Source organism: Pteropus vampyrus, unplaced genomic scaffold (genome assembly GCF_000151845.1).
Source record: "Pteropus vampyrus isolate Shadow unplaced genomic scaffold, Pvam_2.0 Scaffold394, whole genome shotgun sequence".
Classification (NCBI taxonomy): domain Eukaryota; kingdom Metazoa; phylum Chordata; class Mammalia; order Chiroptera; family Pteropodidae; genus Pteropus; species Pteropus vampyrus.
The window spans coordinates 1,350,437-1,372,763 of NW_011889175.1; the positions used below are offsets into that span (position 1 = coordinate 1,350,437).

A 22,327-nucleotide genomic window follows, 5' to 3' on the forward strand; every position below is an offset into this window, starting at 1 on the left:
TGCTCAGTACTCAGTTCCCATTCCTCACAGCCTTCATTCCTAGTCCTTCATAGTAGAGGATGGATAGAAACCCTTACAAAGAGGCTTTTGGGAATGGCTTAAAAAGGTATGGGGGAGAGTGAGCTATAGCCTCCCAGCAATTCTTGGCCATTCTGGGTCTCAAAGAGTGTGGCATTTTTCATTGGCTATCTTGAGAACTGGCAGTACCTAGGACAAAGGCATTACTTGTTACTCCCCTTCGAAGCGAAGCGCAGGAACTAAAAAACAAATACTTAACAATAGCTTTTGAGTATATTTAAATAATGCAGGAATAGTTATCTTTTCTTTAATGTTCTCAGTTTAAAGAGACAGTACTTTATTGAACTCATTCCTGACCTAATGGGTAATTCGTAAGTGTTAGAGTGTAGGGAAGCCTTTCTGCTTTCATGTTTTTTTTTTCTCAGTATCTCTTACATATTGCTGGAGGCAAAAATAACAAAACTTGAAGCAGTCCTACTTTGGGGACATCATGAGAAGGCAGGGTTCTTTGGAAAAGACAATAATGCTGAGAAAGATAGAAGGCAGCAGGAAAAGAGCAAGATCAAACATGAGATGGACTAACTACATAAAAGAAGCTATGCATTAGTCTACAGGAGCTGAGCAGGGCTGCTGAGGATAGGACACTGTGGGCGTCACTCATTCATAGGGTCACTAGGAGTCAAAGCCGACTTAATGGCATGTAGCACATACACTTATTCTTTCATGAGTCCAAGTCTATTTCAAGTATCTTTCATTCTCCACTTTTAAAATTTAAAATTACTTAAATTTTCAAGTAATTTTGACTTTGACTCGAAGTTTTCTAATACAAAGCTGCTACTTCTGTCGGTTAAAAAAAATAATGTCCCATTACTATGCTGTATACAAATTCTCAAAAACAGCAAAATCTTCAATTTCTTCCTAGATGCTGTCCAATTCCAATGGTGAATTTATTCTAGAATTGGACCTCCTATTATAAATATGCATAAGTACCTTGTTAGGCATCAGAAAGGTTCTAAGTTAGTGGTCTCTCCGATTCCTCTATTTTCTGAATACCAACATCTATATTAAAACTTCTTAATCAGATGGCACTGCATTCTCATTTCATTTTTCCTCTTACTGTATAACTAGAAAATCAGTTCAGTGAAAGTTAGCATTACTGGTTTATCTGGTAAGTTGGCCTATTAAATACTGTTGAGTACTTTATTACAGGCCAGATTTGATAACTGCCCTCATCTGGAGTGGATGTTAATTATTCGTCAAAGGTTTCACTGCCACAGCAACGAATAAATACTTGAGTCTGTAAGTCTCTCTTTTTCCTCCGACAAGTGTCTTTCTGATTACAGGAGCTCAAAAAATGCACACAAATCCAAGGGGCACACTCAGCACATGTAAGCAGTATCTTCTCCAACTGCTCACTCAAGAAAGTATTTGCATTTACATTCAAAGCACCCTCCGACATCCCATCCAGCTGACATCCCATCCAGCTCCGTAGATGGTAATTGCTCCCCGTCCACCTTATCTTGATTTTGGCTTACTTTTCTATATTCTATCTGAGCTAATACTAAAGTAATGAGTGTTTCTATAAAGAATACAAGGATATTCATAAAACTTTTCTGACAAAATTTGGTTAACAGTACCAGTTTCCTCCACAGATTACATACCCTTCTGATAATACTCCATTGTATCTCTTGAGGTATTTATACAAAATATATCCATAGTGCAAGAAGTCAATAAAATGCACAGCCATGCAAAGTTGAATAAATGTTATACATCTAAAACTATTATTGCATATTAACTACATTTTAATTTTTAAAAATTCACAGCCAAAAAGAAAACAATTCATAGCCACGATTTCCATAGTTATGGTCTGGCATTGATTTGTAAACCTAAAGCGTTCTTCCTTAAACTAATATGACCTATTAACACTATCATACTTTCAATGTATCTTCTCCTATCAATCTGGGTAGGAAAAAACCTGCTGCAAAGCTGAATATACATTGAAAATTAATTTTATCAAACTAGTAACAAATGTACTTTGATGATTAGAATCAGCAACCATCTTTTAAAAATCACACACTTCTTTCCCCCATATTATAAATCTTTAAATCTTTTTTTTTGTGGGGGGGGCCTTTTTATTCATTGCTAATCCCACTACTCGTGGGTTCTAGTATTATAAATCTTTTTTTTTTTTTAACGTCTACAGCACCTGGTATTCCAAAGCAGTCTCCCATCCAAGTACTAACCAGGCTCGACCCTGCTTAGCTTCCGAGATCAGACGAGATCCGGCATGTTCAGGGTGGCATGGTCATAGACTTGGTATTATAAATCTTACGTCTGAATTTTCCTAGCAAATAAAAATAACTGATCAGACCCAGACCAATCATTCCACAGGAAAAGTAGGACAACCAGGTGGTAAGGAAGACTTTCACAACAGAATCTTTATCTGTAAAATGGAGAGTACACCAACAGCAATGTTTGCTGAAAATTTTCACCTCTTGGTTTAGCCAGATTCTCTGAATTCCTAATCCAAACTCAGTAATTTTTCATATTTTCTGTAAAATGGATGGCCTTACAACTCTTGTCCCTAGGTATAGCTTTTCAATAAGTTTCCTTATCAAGAATGAATCTAGCTTCCCTTACTCTAAAAGACAACTCTCTTTTCCATATCTCTTTATGTCACAATAACACGTTGTGTCTGTTCTAATTTAACAGTTGTTCCCTTCAACTGAAGGGTCATATACTAAGGGCTCTTCCTTCTGAGACCTTTCTGCCTACAGCTTATAAAGGTCCTCTGGGCAGTGCCTGGCTGGCCCTGGTTTTAGACAAAGCGCACCCACTTTCTTCCTCATGTGTGCTGCCCTCAGCTTGACACTGTGGGGACAATAAACATGGTTTATAACCTTGCTTTCTGTCCATCCAATGTAGATTTAAGCTTTTCAATTCCTGTCCCGTTCTTTAGATTCTGCAGTAGTTTGGGAGGTGAACTCTTCACACGACCATTCACAAGTCCTGATATCCCCGCCCACTCTTCCTTCCTCGCCATTCATATGATAATGCCTCCCTGGTGAGAATACCTTACCTCACCTTTGTCTCCCCTGGTCCGTCTGCTTCCTTCCTGAGCTTCAAAGGTAGGCCTGGGCCCATGAAACGTGGCCCGTGGGTACTCTGGTGCTGGCAGATCCACCCGCATCTCCTGGGGTGTACCCTTTTCCACCTGCCATCTGAACACTTTTTCCTTAAATAAAGATTTACCCCCTAAAAGTTCCATTTCACTCTGAAAGAGGATGGACCAGCTACCCCACGAACCCTTTGTCTGAGACTTCCATACCTCACATCTTTATCCACAAAGCGTCAGGCCTCACACAGGTAGGGGGTCTACTCTGCACAAGGATGGGGAGCCTAGGTTTTCGGGTCCAGTAAAAGGATGAGTTAGGACCGAGGTCCTTCCAGGAGCCAAAATTGTACGATTTTACGACGAAACTTGCAGGTCCTATTTCTGAGGTGGGGAGGGCGAATTCCGGGGCGACCCCCGAACTCCGCGCGGGTGCTGGCAGTTAGAACGGTTCCCTCTAGCCCAGATTCCGCGTATCCCCAACTCCGACCTCGGACGCCGGGCCGCGGAGGAGGCCCCGCCGACGCCCGCTCGCAGCCACGCCATGCCCTCCTCCATGCACACCCGCCGCCGCGGGCCGCCTCTCACCTGGCACACTGGCATTGCCCGCCCTGCTCCGCACCGGAGACCATAGGTCCACAAGGGTCCCAATGGCCACCAGCCCCCCGTGAGGACGGCTAGCAGGGACTCACGGGCCCCAGAGTCTAGCGCGCCGCACCGGGAACGCGCCGCCTGGTTTCTAAGGAACCGAGGGCTTTGGAAAGGGCGGGGCGGGACGGCAGGAGGTCTGCGCATGCTCCCTGGCGGGGGTGGGCCCGCTCTGGGAGGGGCTGTGACCCGAAGCTGCGCATGCTCGCTCCTTGTCCGGGAAGGTTAAGTAGCTGAGCTGGAGGCCCTGGTTATTCAAGTCTCCCGGTGCAGACCACGTAGTGAGCGGTCTTCCACCCTCGGCTTCTTTCTGGCTCGTTGCCTGGCATCAAGAGCAAGGAGGTTCTGGAGACTGTGGTGGTTCTTGGTTGTCTTGGGATGAAGGAAGGTCTGCCATTTCTCTCGAACTCTCCGGACTTCGCGGCTTCCTGACTCCTAATGACTCGTTTTTTCTGTTATCTCAAGGGCCTGTCTGGGCTCCTCTTTCTCTGAATGTTCTTTAGTTATTCCTTAGATATCAGTGCTCTCAGGTTTAGGAACTCAGTCCTCCTGATCTCTTTACTGGATCCTATTTCTCCTCTCCCCATCCCCCGCCCCAAATTAATACTGTTTGTAATAAGACTACCCTTCGGTTCACCCTACTGTCAGCTAGGGTAGTGAAACCTGTGAACCTTCGTGTAAAACAGGCTATCTTGGAAATGTGGGATTATGGTTATTTCTGCATAGAGAGAACCCACCCGTTCTTGTCTGACTCTCCTGGTGAGTCTGGACCCGCGCTCAGCTGGCATTAGGAGGGTGTCCCAGCCATCTCTCCAGAGCAGCCTGTAATGACAGAACATGTCAGTTGCACTGAAGCCGTTGTTTCCACTGAGGATTGCTGACCAGCAGGGCTATTGCTGCGCAGGGGAAACAGGACTTCTGCTACTGTTGCCACCTTTGTGAGCATAGAAAGCTTCCAGAGTGATGAGAAACTCTAATTTCCCCTCTCCCCCTCCATCTTCTGATGGAGTTTTATCCCCTTATTCCTTCCTCCTGGATTCCCAACAGCCAGGCACAAGGGAGGCAGAATCAAACTGTGCTTAGGTCTGATTTATTTGTGTCATCGTGCAAAGTTTCACTCTAGAGCAGAGTTTCTCAACAGCGGCACTGTTGACATGTTTGACCTGATAATTCTTTGTCATGGGGGGCTTTCTGTGCGTTGTAGGATGTTAGCACCCCTGGCTTCTACCTACTAGATGCCACTAGCACACCAACCCCAGCTGTGACTACCCAAAATATCTCCGGATATTGCCAATGTCCCCTTTGGGGCAAAATTAGTCCTGGTTCAGAACCACTAGAGGGAAGTTAATCCACTATATACAGGTTTATTTATGGAACCAGGACATTTGTGTTTATCTAATACTTCACTCTTCCCTCTACACTAGCTCTTCCCTAAGAGTTCTTTAGAGTAATAGTGCTATAACATATTCTATAAGTATTCTACAGTAATATAAGTGCTGGGTTAAGCTGCACATCTTAACACAGGGTTTTGAGCTTTTAATTAGCTGGTGATGTTCACTGTGAGGACCATGACAGTTTTCCTTATTTACTGGACCACAGAACCCTTTTCCAGTTCCAGGAACCATGTCCTCTGAGATATGGATCCACATGCTCTCTAGCAAACCTCCATACTCCAGTGACTTTTAGCCATCACCTGTTCCCTTTCGTTCCCTATACAATCTTGTGGCACCATTAGCCATCCCTTCACTCAAAACCAAAAGCCTGTATTTGCCTTGTCTCTTGCTTCTCCCATCTCCCTCATATCCAGTTACTCATTTTGTTGTGTTAACGTTTATCTCCTAAACATTTCCCAAACCTGCCCTCTTGTGTCTGGCCTACTGCAGCGGCCTCCTAGCTGGTTTCTTTGCCTCCAAACTGTTTCCAGTACCACCTTTAGGTGGACACCAGCATAAGCTACTGTATTTCTCCCCTGCATAAAACCCTAGTCCATTGCGGGCACAGGAGGCAGCATGAGGTAGGAGCAGGCCAGTCACACCCCGTGGAGGTAGGGCAGCCACATGTACTTCATCCCTATGTACCAAGCACTGCACTATGCATGCTAGAATCTTCTACCACCCAGGGTAGAAGGATTGACCACATTTTAAGGATGGGGAAACAAGCTGAGAAAGGTTCAATTTCTATGGTCACACAGTTAGGAAATAGAACCAGGATTTTGAGCACAAAGCTCTTTCTCAGACTGACAGAACCCTAACCTCAATACCCCTCAGGGAAACTTTTTTACTCTCTCATGTTTGGGGTGAACGTATTTGGAATGTATTAATATCTTATTCTGAGAGCAGGAAGTCCTGTGGCCCACCTTTTTGAAGCTGAATTTGCTACTTTTTCTTTGTCTCAGATGAAAGCTGTTTTGGGGAGAGAATTGGAGCTTAAGTACCTATCTTCTTTGGGGCCTTGCAGACACCCAAATTCTTAAGGGTCCTTGAGGAGGCACTAGGGGCCTAGGCACTGGAGAGGTGGGCTGAGAAGGGGTCAAACCTTTCAGGATATGGTATGCCACATAGGGGTACCAGCCCCAGTAAGAGTCAAAACAGAGACCAGACACTCATGACTACCCATGGATGTGTATTTTAATAAAAATAATTCTGTCAAAATACAACAGGAGTTTTTTCATCTCTCAAGTACAATTTAATAGGATGTTTTGTTAGAATTCTCTCTAAACCCTCCCACTCCCACAAGTTTCATGCTAATGCCAAGTATCAACTTGCGAGGACAAAGGCAGAACCAGTGTGCACAATGTGGAGGACGTCTGTGTCAGCTGTAGTTACTAATGGAGGAAAACCCTATGCAAAGAGGCGGCACCTCAGGCAGCCAGAGTCCACAATCTGGCCACAGGTCTGGGTGCACGGGACTGGTGGTCAAGTAGGGCTCTGCTGCCCAGCTGCCACACAGCGTGCATACCTGAGTTATGAGCAACCATAGGAACTTCCAGCTCTGACAGTTCTCTGCCTCATCTTCTTTGTGCTTAAGGGGTAGGAAGGTGCTGGGTGGCTGGGCAGTCCCCACTTTTCCATCTCTTGGTGTCTCCTGTTCTGATGGCCTGCACCCAGCACAGACCCACGTGGGTGAGGATCAGGATTCTGGCTTTCTTTGCATGGTCTGCCAATTTCCATGCACTCTGGAAGGAGCAATCGTTTGATGGTGCAAGGAGAAAAGGTACATAAGGAAGGTTGGTCCCCCAGGGCTGGACAACCCAACTGGGCTAGGTCTTCCTCCTGACCCCTTGGGCCAAGTCGAGTTCTTCACCAGGGCTCCTCCCAGATACCTTCCCCACTCTTGGCTCCCAGAAGCAGGCTGGTGGAATTGGGTGTGCATAAGGGGCTCCTCTGGCTGGCAGGCAGGCCTGGACTATCAAGACAGTGGGCTCAAGCAGCTTGGTTTTTGTCCTCTTCATGGGCTGTGGGGCAAAGGCTTATGTCCCAAAGGTAAGCTGTCCAAATGGGACAAAGAGCCCCTCTGAAGAGGAACAGAGTAAACAACTTGGACTCAGCTGAAACAGTGAGATAAGGCACAGAAAATGGGGAGATGACCATGGGTAGAGTGTGAGCCAGGCGGACACCCAACCCCAAGCAGCAAACAGCTGTCCTGAGCCCTCCTGGGCCCTCTCTGATGCTCCACAACCCAAGCCCAGGCATCCATCCCCATCCCTGACACACCCCTGAAAGTACCAGCTGCTCAGACACTGCTAGAGGCCTCCCTAACACTGCTGAGCCTAACCCTTCACCCACCATTCAGCTCTAGGACTAAACAGTGTTGCCTAACTCACAGAGATGAGGGTAGTTCTGACTCTGTCATTAATTTGCTGTGTGACTTTGGCCAAGTCACCTAACCTCCTGGGCCTGTTTCCTTATTTGTAAAAGGAGAGGATTGCTGGAGTAGATGTTCTCTGAATCCCATTCCAGCTGCAAAAACCTCTGGTTTTAATTCCCAATCCTGCTTGGCTCTGACCATTTTAACAGCCTGTTCCAACCTCAGGGTTTGGGAACTAGGCATCCCTAGCCTTGCACAGGACGTTTCCTTTACAGACAGGACAATACCTCCCCTGATGGGCCATGATCTGGGGGCTGCCAGCTGAGGCCCTGGTGGGACCAAGAAAAAGCATCAGTCTATAGGGTCATGTCCCAAGGCAGAACTCTGAGAGCACAGGGCCGAGCCCTGAACCCCACCCAACACCAGCAGTTGGTCCAACTCAATCATTTCTCTTGTCCAGCTGTGGGCCCAGCAAAGCCTCGTGGGCACTAAATAATACCTCAGGCCTTCCCAACCATTCTTGTGTCCACTGAGAGAGCAAGAGCTGGCTCAGGCCAGATCCAGGCAGGGACTAAAAGATCAACTTCTGACTCTGCCCCTTTGTAGGGGGCTTGTGTGCTCCCTCCCACTGTGAAGCAGATGGAGAAATCCCAGCCCCTCCTGGTGCTCCTCTGAATAGATCTCCTTCCTTTCCTCCTCCTGGACAGTCAGTCCTCACCACAGATGGCCCACCCAAGTCCTGAAAGCCATCTTGGCCCTTCCTCTCCTGATTCCCTGATGGATTGTTTTTGTCCCACCAGCTGTGAGGATCCATCTCATGGGGCTGATGGGATATTTCTAAAGCCCATGAGGTCCCTTCCTCCAGCCAGCAAATACTCATAACAGTCTTTCCTAAGAGTGGCTAGGGCCAAGCTGCAGGGAGCTGCCTGGGACAGCTGCAGTGAGTTCTGGCCTAGGGGGCCAAGGGTTCCAACCACTCCAGTGCCTCCACAAGGTCCTGGCTTCTCAGCAGAAAGCATCGATTCCATCAGAGCTGTGCAGAGACGGTGAAGATCCAGGCAAGAAGAAGGTAGCCCCTGTACTCAAGAGCCTCTGTCCTGGGAATAGAGACTTCTTCCCCGCAGCCTGACACACAGCAGCTCTCGGGTCGAAGGCAGGTAGTTTTCAGGCAATCAATTTAGAGTAAATGAATTATTTGGCCATCTTAACAACAAGGGGAGGCAGGACGTTGAAAAGGGAAGAGAGAGAGAAAGAAGGGCAAGGCAGGCAGTGAGAGGCAGGGTAGAATGGTAGATAGCATGCTGGCCAAGGACCCTCCACTCCTTTGCTTTGCTGTGTAGCACTGGGCTACTCCTCTTTTCTCTGGACCCCTGGCTCTGTCGTTCTCTGCTCAGTCCAGATCTCAGGGGCCTAGGGATCCACACCTCTTGGATGCTGTAAACCAGCTTGGCCTGACCTGCCCGCTAAGTGGCCTCTCAAAGCCTAATGGGCTTCCCTAGGCTGTAGCTGGGCATGTGGCTCAGCAAATGGGAAGCCTAAAGTAATCAAATCACTTAGCTGAGGTTATAGAGATGATTCTTTTTTAATGAGTTGGACTCAAATAAAAACATGGTATCTGGACAGCCTCATCCAAGAGGTGCTGGACCACTAACACTACGATAAATACTGTCTTTTTTTTTTAATATATATTTATATATATAATCTCATTTTTTTACTTATGAAAATAATAAGCTATCACCAACTTGGATAGGCTTCATCACCAAATTAGCAGAAACCAGCTCAGCACAAACTCTCCAGAGATAAATACTGGTGGCTCAGTCAGGAGGAAAAAAAGATTAAAAAACCCCAACCCCTTCTCAAAACAAAACCCCCCTTTTAAAGTAGAAGGCGCTACATGAGAGTAACCAGCCAATACTGTGTCACAGGCCGCTGCACGTGAAGTGGGGAGAGAGAGACTGAGGGTGGGGAAAGAAGAAGGAAGGGAAGGAAGGGAAGGAAGGAAGGCAGGCAGGCAGGCAGGAAGGAAGGAAGAAGGCAGGAAAGGGAGGGGGAGGCCAGGCAGGAGGAGTGGACTCTGCCCATGGCTTCAGGGTCCCTGTGCCAGGTGCCTATGGAGGGCTGGGCTCCTGGGGCTGAGGGAGGGCCAGGTGGGGCCAGCCAGCGTGGTCAGCTAGTGCAAGTAGTCGTCAACTCTGGCAAAGGAGCAAGATCCCAGGCCCGCTCGGGCCATGAGCCGTAGACATTCAGATGCCTGGCCCAGGGCGAGCATCAGAGGAGGCTGCTTTGGCAGGTTCTGAGACTCTGTGGAGGAGAGACAAGGCCTGGTCACTGCCCTGCCCAAGGCTTGGGCCCAGGTCAAAGTTCCCTTAGGAGTGGAAGGTTGGGGAGTGAATAGAATCTCTTGGAACAGAGATTCTATTGTGTTCATATGTGAATGTATCTTGGCCAAGAGGCCACAGCCCTATCGCCATGCCAGGAACCTGAGGACCTTAGCTTTATTCAGAGCAACGGGCTGGCCTGGGCCCACGGTCACAACCTAGAGCTCATCAAGATCTAGCCAGACCACTCAGCTGGGCAGAGGGAGGTTAGGGTTTAGGTTCAGCCATGGGAGCCCAAGAGTCCTGTGGGCCACTAGAGAGCTCCTGGGCAGAGCTCACTGCACTGATTTGGACAAATATTAGCAATTCCTAAGGACAAAAGGGAGGGGGCCACCCCAGGCACTCATGGGCCAGCTTCTATTTTTTGTTAGATCCACTTACCTAAAATGGCGCTGTTGAGGGCAGCGCACACAGGCTCCCTCTGGATGGGGTCAAGCTGCTGGCCAACTGGACAGCTCCAGGGGTCTGAGTATGCCAGCAAGCTAAAGGCATCCTAAGAAACAGGGAACTTTTGAGAGGATTGTGGCACACACAGCACAAAGGGATAAAGTGCCCTGCGTAGTGACCAGTGAGGGTACAGCGTACCCTGCCTTAGGGTCGAGCAAGGCTGTTTCCTCCCTAGAGTCTAAAGAGGGTGAGGTACACCCAGATGTCATGTTTTCCCATTGCAGACATGACTAGAGCCCTCTTTGTTCTGCTGCTGTTGTTCCCAGGGCCCTCCTAGAGACCCTGCCCCCCCACCACCACATGGGGGCCCACTCTGTATGAGGGACCAGCTTGTTCTGTACCTGCAGCATCTCCGTGTGGGCCAAATTCTTGCCGTACTCCCGACCCAGTTGCTCACTCAGTGCCTGCAACTCGCGGCCAAATAGGATTATCCTTTCTGTGGCAGCCTGGTTGCCCCCACAGAGCTGTCGCCGAGGATGACCATCATCTGCACCCAGAGTCCAGCAAAGAACACATCAGGAGGGGTGAGAAGAGAAAGGGAACATTTGGGGGGACCCCAAAGTGAACATGGCAAGAAGGACTGGGGGAGGTGGGGAGGGCTATTGCTTCTGACAGAGGCAAGTGAGGGCTGGGAGGAGCAGGACCAGCCATAGCAGAGGTGCTTTAAGTTTACCCAGCACATGAGTGCCCACTTTCACCAACCCCCTCTAGCCTCAGACACAGGGGCTCTGGTCTTGGCAGTAGGTGGGGGTCTTCTCACCTTGAGCACCTGTTTTCATGACTGGCTAAGAAGGCAATGGACCAGGTCTGGCTAGGGACTCTCAAGCTGCCCCACAGGGAAGGGGCACTGGCACCTACAGAACACCATGCTGGGGCACAGCCCTCACCCATGCTGGACTCATCTGTCTGCAGGTCCTCATGCTTGTAGGCACCATTGACAATGCGTGTGGACATGCTCTCCAGCACACCATTGGGATAATGCTCCGCCTCCATCTCCATCTCACTGTCACTGTGAAGAAGGGATGAAGTGAGAGGTGGCCAAGGGGATGTGGTTGGAGCAAGCAGCCTGGTTGGGCCTCCATTCAGGCTTTAGCTACAAGCTGCTGTGGGTAAGCTCAGGCCCCTAGGAACATGAAAGGACAGCTCAGGCTTCCCAGGCTCCAAAACTTGGCCACCACAGTGATACCAGCTATGCCCAGAGGCCTATCCTCTGATTCCCACTCTTGTCCCAATGCTGCCTCTGTGAACTTCCCCTCTTTGGCCCTTCTCTGAGTTGGCACACTACTGAACATCCCCTCATCCCCAAATGACCAGGGCCCATGAACCCAGAGATAGGCATCTCTTGGAGCCAAACCCAGTTCAGCTCTGAGGCATGCCTGGGAGTGCTGAAAGCCACCTGTAGTCTATAGCCTAAAACTCCCTGCCCATCCAACATGGATGACCACAAACCAAGTCCAGTAAAAGCTCCCTCTGTATAGACCCTCAGTAGTGCTAAGTCCTGGTCTCCTTAGAAGAGACCACATTCTCAGCCTGACAGTGTCAGCACCTCTGGAGAAAGACAGGGCCAAGGAAAGTAGCAACTGAATCATAGGTAGGGCCAGAAACTGAAGCCAGTGCCTGGTAGGTCAGCAGCTCCAGGCACAGACCTGGGATGGAAGTGGAAGGTGAAGGGCAAGGGGCAGCGCTCAAAAGACAGGCTGCAGTGGGCCCAGCTGGTGCAGAGCAGAAGGCAGGAAGAAAAAGCAGAGCAAGACAGGCACCTGGTCTCCTGGTTACTGGTGCTGCTGTGGGGCTGGGACTTGGTGGAATCTGTTGAGTTGGACTCGGAGTAATTGACGGAGGATGGGGATGAGGAGGATGACGAGGAAGAGGAGGAGGAGGAGGAAGAGCTGGGTGCAGGGTATTTACTGTGGTTCTGTTTGCTCTTGGAGGACGCGACACCATTGCTGCAGCTGGGACTATCTGCACCTGGAAGCCGGGGGACAGTCAGAAGAGGAAGGGCAACTTGCCATCAAGCAGGGCCCCGGGCATGACCACAGTGGTCCCATTTCCCTTCCCCCAAATCCAGCAGTGATCCCTGAGCCCGGCCCAGGGAATGGTATGTAGGTGGCTTTTCCTCTCCACACCAGTTCTTCCCAGAGCCCTCTGGAGAGTGGCTGACCTGTGTTGTGCATGTGGGAACTACTGGGGCCGTGTCGGGGGCTGAGGCTGGGGGAGCCAGGGTAGCTGTCCTGGGACTTGGGGCTTCGGGAGCTCAAGCTGCGGACCTCACTGTCAGTCCCATTCACCATCTCCACAAATTGTCGGCACCTGTAGAGGGAGCGGAGTGGCACTGCTCTGGGCTTGGTCCTGGTCGTATGTTCCCACCACCAGTTGAGGAGGGCTGGGCTATGGGGGAGCTGGTGGGGCCCACAACTTACTTGAGCATGAAAAGCAGGTTGGGGTTGTGCTCCAGCAGCCCTGGGTAGAAGCGCTGTGTGGTCTCAATGGCCTCACCCACACGGCCCTCCAGCACCAGCTTCTGGATTTCTGCAGAGAGCAAGAACATGGCAGTGAGTCAGGGGCTACAGACCTTGTTCGCAGCTGCATGCCTGCACACTGCCAGTCCCTAGCACGAACCAGACAACAGTCAAGTGGGCTGGCTCAGAGTGGCATGCCCAGTTGAGATGCTCACAGAAGAGGCTGAAGAAAGAATCTGGCTGCCCAGCCCCACCACAGACCCTGGTTTCTGCTAAGTGTCAGGGAGTCCTCAAAGAATAAGAAGAGAAGACGGAGCAAGGACTCTCAGACCAGAAAAGGAGGGTGAGTTTGGAGGCCTGCTGCTACAGAGTACAGGTCGCCAGGAACCTGGGCATGGGGAGGGGCCCTGGCTGTGGGAGCATGATCTGGGGATGGGTACCCAGGCAGCTTGGTGGCCCTAGGGGCTTCCTCTTCAGACAGACTTCTCTCCTTTCAGGCTTCATGGGGGAGTGGTAATGGGAGTGCACTGGTTTCTGGGCCAGAGCCCACGTCCTGGTAGTCTTCAGGGGCTACAGCGTGCTCCCTGCTGGGAGAGGATGCCACCCTCCTCACGGTGGCATCTCTGAAGTTGACACCTCTCAGGCCATCAGCATCTTGCTCTTGCCCTGGGGCCTGGTGCATCTTGCTGAGAGTGACTTCTGGGTCTGAGGTGCTCTCATTCATAGATCCTAAGTCTGGGATCCCCTGCCATCTACCTGGCTGGGCATAGCTTCTCTGAGAGACACAGACACATGCACATACAGAGACGATAGTCTCAGAGAGACACAAGCAGACACACACAGACACGCATGTCCACACATACCCATTCTCCCTCACTCTTCTCACCTCTTCTTATCTCTTTTCTGGGCTGTTTCCTCTTACCCAACACTCTCTTTCCATAAATAGGCCCAAACACAGTACACAGGCTAGTATGAACACCAGGAAAGCTTCCCTTGGCTCCTTCCTTTGGTTGTCTGCAAAGGGCAGGACCATCGGTGGAGAACAAAGACAGGTGCTACCACAGCAGCCACTAAGCATCAGCTTTTGCCCTGTCTGATTACTTTAGTCCTCTCTTTGGCCAGGAGCAGGCAGTACTACTAAAGTTGGGTAAATGATATGAAAGACAGGACATTGGTCTAAGATGCAAACATACTATTTCCGGAAGACCATGAAAAAGAGGCTGAGTAGAATCCAGGATTCAGGGGGAAGGAACAGCGTAAAGCGGGAGCCAGCCAGGCCAGGCCCCAGCCTGTGCCAAGCCAGCAGAGTGTGCATTAGGGAGGCTGTAACAAGACATTCCCGTGCCGCCAGACTATCCACCTGGGCAGTGTTGTCTTGAAGGAGGGACAGAAGCAGGGCCTAGGGCTGGGCTGTGGCTCTGGGCTGGTCTCCTGGCAGTGAGGACCAGAGCCAAATGGATTCCTGACACTGTACTCAAGCGGGTATGAGCTAGAAAGCAGAGTTAGGGACAGGTGAAGGATGGAGGGAGAGGGGAGAGGAGAATCAACCTTACTTTGTCTGTTCTTTATGGATGCTTGTTCTTCCTGAATCGGGGTTTCAGTCATTCGAGCAAAAGCCGTGGCCGTGGCACAATACCCATGATGCACCAGGTAAGACGAGACCATGCTAGAAGAAAGGAAATGTTCAAGGTGACACTCAAGAACTACATTTCTCATTGCCCGCATGATGGAATAGACTATCTTCCTCTTAGGTCTTCCTTAAATACATCATAGAGGTATAACCTCCACAGAATGAAAATAAATGGGCTGAAACAAAATGAACACTTCCCCTAGTGATCATGCAATGAGGCTGGGGAAGGGCTGGTCACCACATCCGTCCTCACAGCTTGAAGGAGTGGCTGCAGTTTCTCTGGGATACGCTGCCCACAAGTGGGCAAGTATGATAACAAAAGCACACACACAGGCACATACCATCTCCTTACAAAAGCAGCTACCTCCTGTGAACTGCATCAAGTCCAGAGATGGCCAACAGTTTCTCTGAGGGCCTCCTGGAAAGGCAGCCAGCCAAGCAGTCTGGCAGCTGCCCAGAGATAATGCATGCCATGTGCATACCTTCTACAGATACAGGCGCTCCTCTGCGGACTGCCCCACGTGCCTCGCAGGTCCATTCTAGCTAACCAGGCAAACCTGGCCCTCAGGAGTGCTGGCTCTAGAGGGTCATGGGGAGCTAACCCATAAACTAAGTTACTCCCAATATTCCACATATCAGGGGCCCAAGAAGCCAACATATCAGGCAACAACATGGCCAAAAGGAATGCAATCTTTGGGAAACATCTCTGAGAAGCCTGAGGCACAGCGGCCGTTTAATCCCACCCAAAGCTGGCTGAGCAGTGGCACATGTGTGTGCATGTGTGCATATATGCACACACGTGTGGAACAGAAGTATGAGCCCTCACATCTGAGGTGTACAGGAGTGAATGCTTTGGTATGTGCATGTGTCTGGCGTCATTATCGTAACTGCCAGATATGAATGTCTGAAGGGCTGTCATGTGGCAAAGAAGTTCGGCTATATGTCCCCTTGTGTTTTAGGGGGTAAATGAGATACACATAAAGTGCCTAGTACAAAGTAAGAAGTCAATAAATACAACCTCTTATTATGAAATTACATATTTATAATATTATGTTCTAAGTAATAATTCTAATAATTCTTATTATAAACACAAGGGCAAAAACTGACAACACATGGTTCAGACGACTCTATATGCACACCAGATGCCATTAAAATATACAGTCCCTTTGATTCAATAATTCTACTTCTCATAAGGACACTGAGAAAATAATCTTAAATAAGAAAAACTCAACATACAAAAACGTTACCTGCACAAGCAAAAGAGAGGAAGTAATCTGAACCTCCCACCAAGGGAAGCCAGCCGAAGGGATTGTGGCAAACTTGTCTCCAAGATCATATAGCAATGTCTCCAAAATAAAGTTTTATGAAATCTCAGGATACACTTATATGTAGTTCTTGGCAAATACTCCACATGAACACACACAGGCACATAGACACGCACATGTAAACAAATACACCCATGTGCTAAGCCCGCGCCCTGTAAGTTGAGAGTATCAGTCCTTCTCTGATGTGGCTGGGGCAGCTCCAGCTCTCCCTCTGCTATCCTGGCAAGCCTGCTGTAGGGACCAGCACTGTGCTGGCCCTGAGGACGAGCTTCCCATTAGTTCTAGGGGCTCAGAAAAAGACCCAGCAGTGCTATTCTTCCTGAGAAGGGTCTGGCCGCCTTGCTCTGCCTCAGCCCTCCCTGGGACATGGCTCAATATCAATTCCTCAAGAAAGGAAAGCTGCACAAAGAACTCAGGGTGCACCTCAACCCCACCCAAGGGACAAGGGCTGGTGGAAGCCAAGCTAACAAGCTAACCTACCTCCTGGCACAGTGAGTACTAGTCATTGCCTCACTCAGGCCTGCAGCTGACAAGCGGAAGAAAGACCCACACCTGGCTTCACTTGGGATTCTCAGCAAGACTGGCCTCCAGGACAATCGGAATTAATCAGCAAAGAGCCAGTGAGGCTGGTCCTAGGGAGGACACCCTTCCCACCACCACTGCCATGGATGCATGGAACTTAGCTGGATGCTGACCCTGAGAGGTAACCTCAGGCCAGAGTTATGGCATGATGGATACTCCCTATGGTGGGGAAAAAGTCGACAGAGAAAGAGACTGGACAGTGTCCTAGTAAATTCTCTGCAAAATGACCCAGGGAAGGAAAACAGCCCTGCTGGTGACATTACATACAGAGCCGTCTGATCCAATATGAGTGCGTAGAGGGGGTGTGTGCGTGCGTGCAAAGGTTTAATTAGGAGCAGATCTGGAAAACTGAGCAGGAGTTGTCCATCAAGTAAGAGGGAAGCAGGAAAGCAGCAGGCAGAGTCACTCTGGGAGTGCTTTCCAGAAGGAACGCTACCCACTGGAGTTCATAAGAGCAGCTTGTAGCAGTACAGGGGCCTACAGGAGAGTGAGGCCTCTGGGAGGAGGCAGGGCTGGGTAAGGGCGGGAGCAGGGCACTCACTTCTGCAGCACCTCCTGCCACTCGCCAAGCCGGGCACTGATGGGAAAGCAGTGGACAGTGCCCTGGACCTTGGCACGCCACTCCCGCATGTAGTCCTCAATGTCAAACAGGAAGGGCTGCTGCCCAAAGTTGGCGTCCACAATCTCCCCAGGTGTCTGCAGGCCTACGGTGGGGTAGAGGTTGGCCTGAGGAGGAGAATGAAATGTGAGTCAGGCCCAGAGGGCAGTGGGGCAGCAGGCCTCACCTCACCTCACCTCTTGGCAGAGGAGGAAGGTGCTGGCTCCTGCAGGCCATTGCTCCGGCTTTGAAAGAATTGCAGCAAAGCTGCAGAAAGCAGGGCTAAGCCACATTCTGCCCACCTTCCTACCAGACACTATTCCCCAAAGCTTGCGGAGAGAAAGCAAAAGAAAAGCAAGCCACGTTCAACATGGAGTCTCCTGTCCTGCATCACAGGCTATGGTGTCCCCAAGGCCTAAGGTATCAGTTCAGGACTCAGCCAGGGTACAAAGAGGCAGGCCGAGCTCCATGACCTTGCAGGTGTGCCCATGAAGATCTGTTCCAGGGGTGGATAATGGCTCCTCTCAAAAAGATCCAGAGCCAAGGATTCCTTTGCCACAAAAAAAGGGATATATGACAGGGCAGGAAGGGATGGAGGGAGGCAGAAAAGCATGGGAGGAGGAGGAGAGCAAGGCGATAGGGGTTAGGTGGTTTAGACCACCTGACGCTGGCAAAGGGTAAAGAGAGCTCACTGTCTTTCCTGTCAGAGCTCACCAACAGGAGGATCTTCCAGCCAGTGAGGTTTGGGCATGACCCTCTGTGGGTGTGGGGCTCCCTGCTTTCCATCTATCCTCTGCCCTGACCAGCTTTTGCCAGGCACTCACTTAGTGCCTTCAGTGGCTTCCCACTGCTACTCCCCGGTGTCTTGCTAGCCTCCTCCCCATTGTCACTGGGCCCCAAGTCCTCTCTTCTGCCTTCCATCCACAGGCCATGTGTCATTCTCGAGTATCACGAGCCTTTACTACACACTGGGTTCAGCCCACCATGAGCTCTGAAACCACAAGACCTCTTGTTTCCTTCCTTTCCCTTCCCATTCTCCATGCCACAGGCAACACCCACCTTCTCCAGCAAGCCTTCCCTGACCTTCACTGCATCCACTCAACTTTCTGGCACTTGTCAACATACTGCCTATATTCATGTCTGGCTGTTTCATGTCACTTCTCTACAACTAGACTCTTCCCCAGTCAGGGTCAGAATTCTCCTCCTGTGTTCACTTTGCCTAGGACTACAGCCCCTCTCTGGGGCCTCCAAGAAGGAGGAAAGGCTCCTGATCCATAGACAAGAGGTTCTAACAGGATCCCAGGTTCTGCAGTCTGAACTTCGGAAGGCCTTATAGATCACAAAGACATTTCCTTGGGGATCAAAGGAGTGCCCAGAATCCCAAAGCAGCCACCAGAGTCAGCAAACCTTTCCTCCTTCCAGAGCCCAACCAGAGCACACAGAGCAGGGCTAGGCTCCAAGCATTCTGGGTGGTGGCCCTGCGTATGATGAGGCCAGTGATGACTATTAATAAAGTCTGGGGTGCAGGTGGTGGAGATGAACACCTGAACTAAGCCAGGAGGAAACCTCACTCTTTCCAAGAAGAGAAAACTCCACAAAGGTCACTTCTCCAGCTCAGGGGTACCATGTATGGTAGCAAGTTCAGTCCCCTAAGGTGGCAGTCCTCAACCATTTTGGCACCAGGGACTGGTGCTCCTATGAGAATCTAATGCCTGATGATCTGAGGTGGAGCTAAGGCGGTGATGCTAGCACTAGGGAGCAGCTGCAAATACAGATGAAGCTTTGCTCGCTTGCCTGCCACTCACCTCCTGCTATGCGGCCCAATTCCTAAGAGACCACTTACCAGTCCGTGACCCAGGGGTTGGAGACCCTTGCCCTAGGGCATTGGCTTTCCTTAGGGATCTCTAATGGGGATACACAGGGACCTAACAGGTCAGGAACAATTCTCTACACTCTGCACCTTGATGTATTGGCTGTAAGCCATGCAAAACGGGCTTGGACCTGGAGCTACCCTCAACTCTACCTTGCTTCCCCAACCGCCTTCGGAAGCACCACAAATCACTACCTGCTATAAGTTATAGAGTAAGACCAGGTCTTGCTACTGGAGAGAAAAAAACCGGCAGGTATCCCCTACTGGTATCCTCAAGCTGACAGCACAACACACAACCTTGGTTGGGGAAAGGGCCACAGACCCTACATCCTGCACTTGCAGGTACTTTCATGCCCCATATCCCAGTCGGCCCCCAACAATAGTACTTACCGGGAGGTCTGTGAAGGCTATACCTGTGGAGGCAAAGGAACAGTCATCAGCCCACAGAAGGTCTGTCATAATAGCAGGAAAGGGGCTGGTCATCACATCTACCCAACAGTGGAGGCCAAGCATGTGCTAGAGCCTGGTAGGTTAGACCATGGTCTTCCCTTTGCTGGGTGGCCTGGCCAGAAGTGAAGTCAGATACTTGAGTATTTGTCCACAGCTCTTCCACTCGCTCAGAAAAAGCCTGCTAGGAAGGACTAAAACCGAAATGATCTACCGCTGAGGTCTCTCCAGGCCTGATCCTTCTCTTGATCCAATATGTACTTATGGAGACCTACTATATGTGCCAGACCCTATTCCATGTTTTACCTCCTCTGATCCTCATACCAACTCTAGGGAGCACGCTTATCCCCATTTTACAGATAAGGAAAGTAAATCTCAGAGGTTAAATTCTTTGCCAAGAATCATAAAACTAGCAGAAGTGGTGGGACTGGACTCATTCCTAGTCTGACACTCCAACATCATCTCTAAGCTGACAGAGCAGCGGAGACAGAGAAGATGGCGGCTGCCCATCTCCAGGCCCATAATTGTCCAGAGTCCCCAGAGGTTACAAGTTGACAAACCCCAGGTTAACAATGTCTTGTGTACCCGCTGAATCCTCCTGCCAAGAGAAGAGGCTCTGTTTCCAGGGACCTGAATGGGAAGTGAGAGTGGAGGGGAGCGGGACCCCAAATATATGAGCAGGTCTAAGCAAGAGAGGCCTTGGCTTATCAAGCAGAGCATTCATGTTCTGCAGACTGAGAAACAACTGAAGGCCAAAGGAGGCTCTCCCAAGGACTCATAGCCTTTCCATTTTTTAAGATAAATTCCTTATCTTCTAGAAACTCCTCAGCTTTTGGCCTGAAAGGTTTTCAAACCACTGACTTCTTAAAGGTCCCCAGTCTGCTCTCCCAACCCCACCCAGAAAAGAAACTGAAACCCCACAAGACAGAAGAACAGGTGAGGGTCTGACCATAGGTTTCCCAGTGAATCTGGGGCTAAAATCTTGCCAGTCAGTGCATTCCATGTGTTTCCTCTGTGCTGGGCACTGGGCTCAGTGTCTAACGAGGAACCATTTAATACTCAGAACAACCTTGGAAGGTGTATACTGTCAGACACCAGTTTACAGATGAAAAAACGAAGGTGCAGAGAGACTGTTTAAGTTCTTTGCCAGGCCACTTTGCTCCACAGTAAGGGAAGCTCATAAACCCCATCATCTGCCTGTCCGAGGCCACTTCTGAGCCCTACATGCAGAGTCAATAGTCACAGAGCTGGCAGGATGGAATCTGAAAGCCCTTCCAGCCTCCAGGTCTGCATGGAAGCTGCCCTCAAGGATCTCAGTGTGGCCAGGCTACTGCTGCTGTACCCCAGTTCATGGAGGAGACCTGAAGGACCCTGGAACAAGGGGGAGTCTGGCCTCCATCAGTTATCTGTAGTGCAACCTTTGGCAAGTCATCTAACCTCTCTGAGCCCATCTGAAAAAAGGGGGTAACACTAATTCCAATACCTCAAGAGAGAAACTGAGATACTGATACTTTGTGAAAGCTGCTTCATAAACTGTGAGGTCTGGGTATAAGTTGGCTGCAGTTGTGCCACAAGGTGAGGCAACTGTCACAGTTCTGGGCAGAGGATGACATTCCCGGGCTTGCCCAGCTCTACCTCACAATGGTACTCAGGAAGGATAAGCCCTTGAGGTGCTTCCAGGAAGATGAGGAAAAGAGGCTACTCCACCCCCTATTGCACTGGACAAGGGCAACACTGCTACCCCAAGCCCTGCAGGTCTCTGGGAGCCTCTGCAAGGCTACTGTGACAAGATCTGGGTTGATCCACAGGAAGAAGGTCCAGGCAAAGATCCAGGATGCAAACAGGACATTCAAAATTGCTGATAAGAAGGGCCCCGAACCAAACAGACATAGGTCAGGGGTCACTGAGGCTGAGGGTATAAAGAGCCTGTGAGAGAGCACAGAGCTGGATAAAAATGACTCTGCAAGTGCATGGACCACTTGTGGATGAGCTGTCAGTCTCCCGTCTCCATTCACTTGCTCACTCATCCTTCGTCACGTTATCTGCTGAGACCTCCTAGGGGCCAAGCCCTGTAACAGGCACTGCAAGCCTGGCCCTCAAAGTGCTGCCAACTCCAGCAAGAGAGATGGCATGCATCTAATAATTACACAGACAACCAACCAATGACCACGGGGTGAGCGCTGTGACAGAGGACAATGGAGTACATGAAAAAAGCAAGGAGGCCAGGAAACATCATTCTTCTCTAAAAAAGGAAAGGTTCTGAGGTTAGAGAGCAGTGACTGGCTCACTGATCCTCTGAAATTCTGAAGCACACTTATTGATAAGCTGGTTTGTGAGAAGTAAACAAGGTCATTAGAAGATTCACCAAGTAGTCTATCATCCCAAGTTCACTGCCTTTCCATTAAATTTCACGACCAAGAAAATGCAAAGGATGGGTGATATCCAGTTTTTAGTAAGGTCTAAGTAGTATCCTTGTGACAAAATAGAAAAACATGAGTTTCAAACTAATATAACAAAGTGATTCTTAAATGGCTGGTGTTTACCCAGACAAGCTATAGGCTAAAGGCTCACATCATAGCCTTGTCTTCTTTCAATGTTTTTTAAATCGATATCAATGAAAACACACATGAAACATGTTTATCAAATTTTAGGTTAATACAATGCTGAAAAAAATACCAAATATTTGAGATAGAACAAGTGAGACCACAGATCTTGACAGGCTGAAAAAATAGGCAATATACTCCTAAATGAAGTGTAATAGCAAGATGTGTGAGGTCTTGCATGGGATCCATAAAAAGCATATAGTAGGAAGATGAATTTTTAAAAACAGCATGAGGGTTTGGGCTGACATTAAGGTGGCCATGAGCTCCTGACTGACAACAAGCTCATGGGCCTTGGTGCACAGTTAAGGCCCAGAGGAGGGAGGTACAAATGCAGTGGGGACAGCAGGGTATGCCCCAAACCGTGGGTCCTACAGCAGGTGCCATTCTCTGAGCAAGGTATGGA

At 49.6% G+C, this 22,327-nt stretch overlaps 2 protein-coding genes and 1 pseudogene across 5 annotated transcripts in view; all 3 read right to left on the bottom strand.

The window, feature by feature from the left end:
* Positions 1 to 3,911, bottom strand: part of GFOD2 (glucose-fructose oxidoreductase domain containing 2) — a 34,543-nt gene extending 30,632 nt beyond the window's left edge. For 2 of the 3 annotated variants that reach the window (XM_011380499.2, XM_011380495.2), the window contains exon 1: positions 3,719 to 3,911. The gene's annotated coding sequence lies outside the window, so the exon portion shown is untranslated. The remainder of the gene's footprint in view (positions 1 to 3,718) is intronic. The other variant, XM_011380498.2, reaches the window with a different exon arrangement.
* LOC111731738 lies at positions 2,213 to 2,331 on the bottom strand (annotated as a pseudogene).
* A 2,476-nt stretch (positions 3,912 to 6,387) lies between the features above and the next one.
* Positions 6,388 to 22,327, bottom strand: part of RANBP10 (RAN binding protein 10) — a 55,658-nt gene continuing 39,718 nt past the window's right edge. The window contains exons 5-14 of one of the 2 annotated variants that reach the window (XM_011380502.2): positions 19,265 to 19,287; positions 16,948 to 17,132; positions 14,423 to 14,535; positions 12,831 to 12,939; positions 12,572 to 12,720; positions 12,171 to 12,378; positions 11,298 to 11,419; positions 10,752 to 10,897; positions 10,345 to 10,456; positions 6,388 to 9,886 (exon numbers count right to left, since the gene is read on the bottom strand). In XM_011380502.2, the coding sequence (XP_011378804.2) occupies positions 9,756 to 9,886; positions 10,345 to 10,456; positions 10,752 to 10,897; positions 11,298 to 11,419; positions 12,171 to 12,378; positions 12,572 to 12,720; positions 12,831 to 12,939; positions 14,423 to 14,535; positions 16,948 to 17,132; positions 19,265 to 19,287 (1,298 nt within the window). In that variant the 3' untranslated portion in view covers positions 6,388 to 9,755. Of the gene's footprint in view, positions 9,889 to 10,344; positions 10,457 to 10,751; positions 10,898 to 11,297; positions 11,420 to 12,170; positions 12,379 to 12,571; positions 12,721 to 12,830; positions 12,940 to 14,422; positions 14,536 to 16,947; positions 17,133 to 19,264; positions 19,288 to 22,327 lie in introns of both variants that reach the window. The other variant, XM_023523569.1, reaches the window with a different exon arrangement.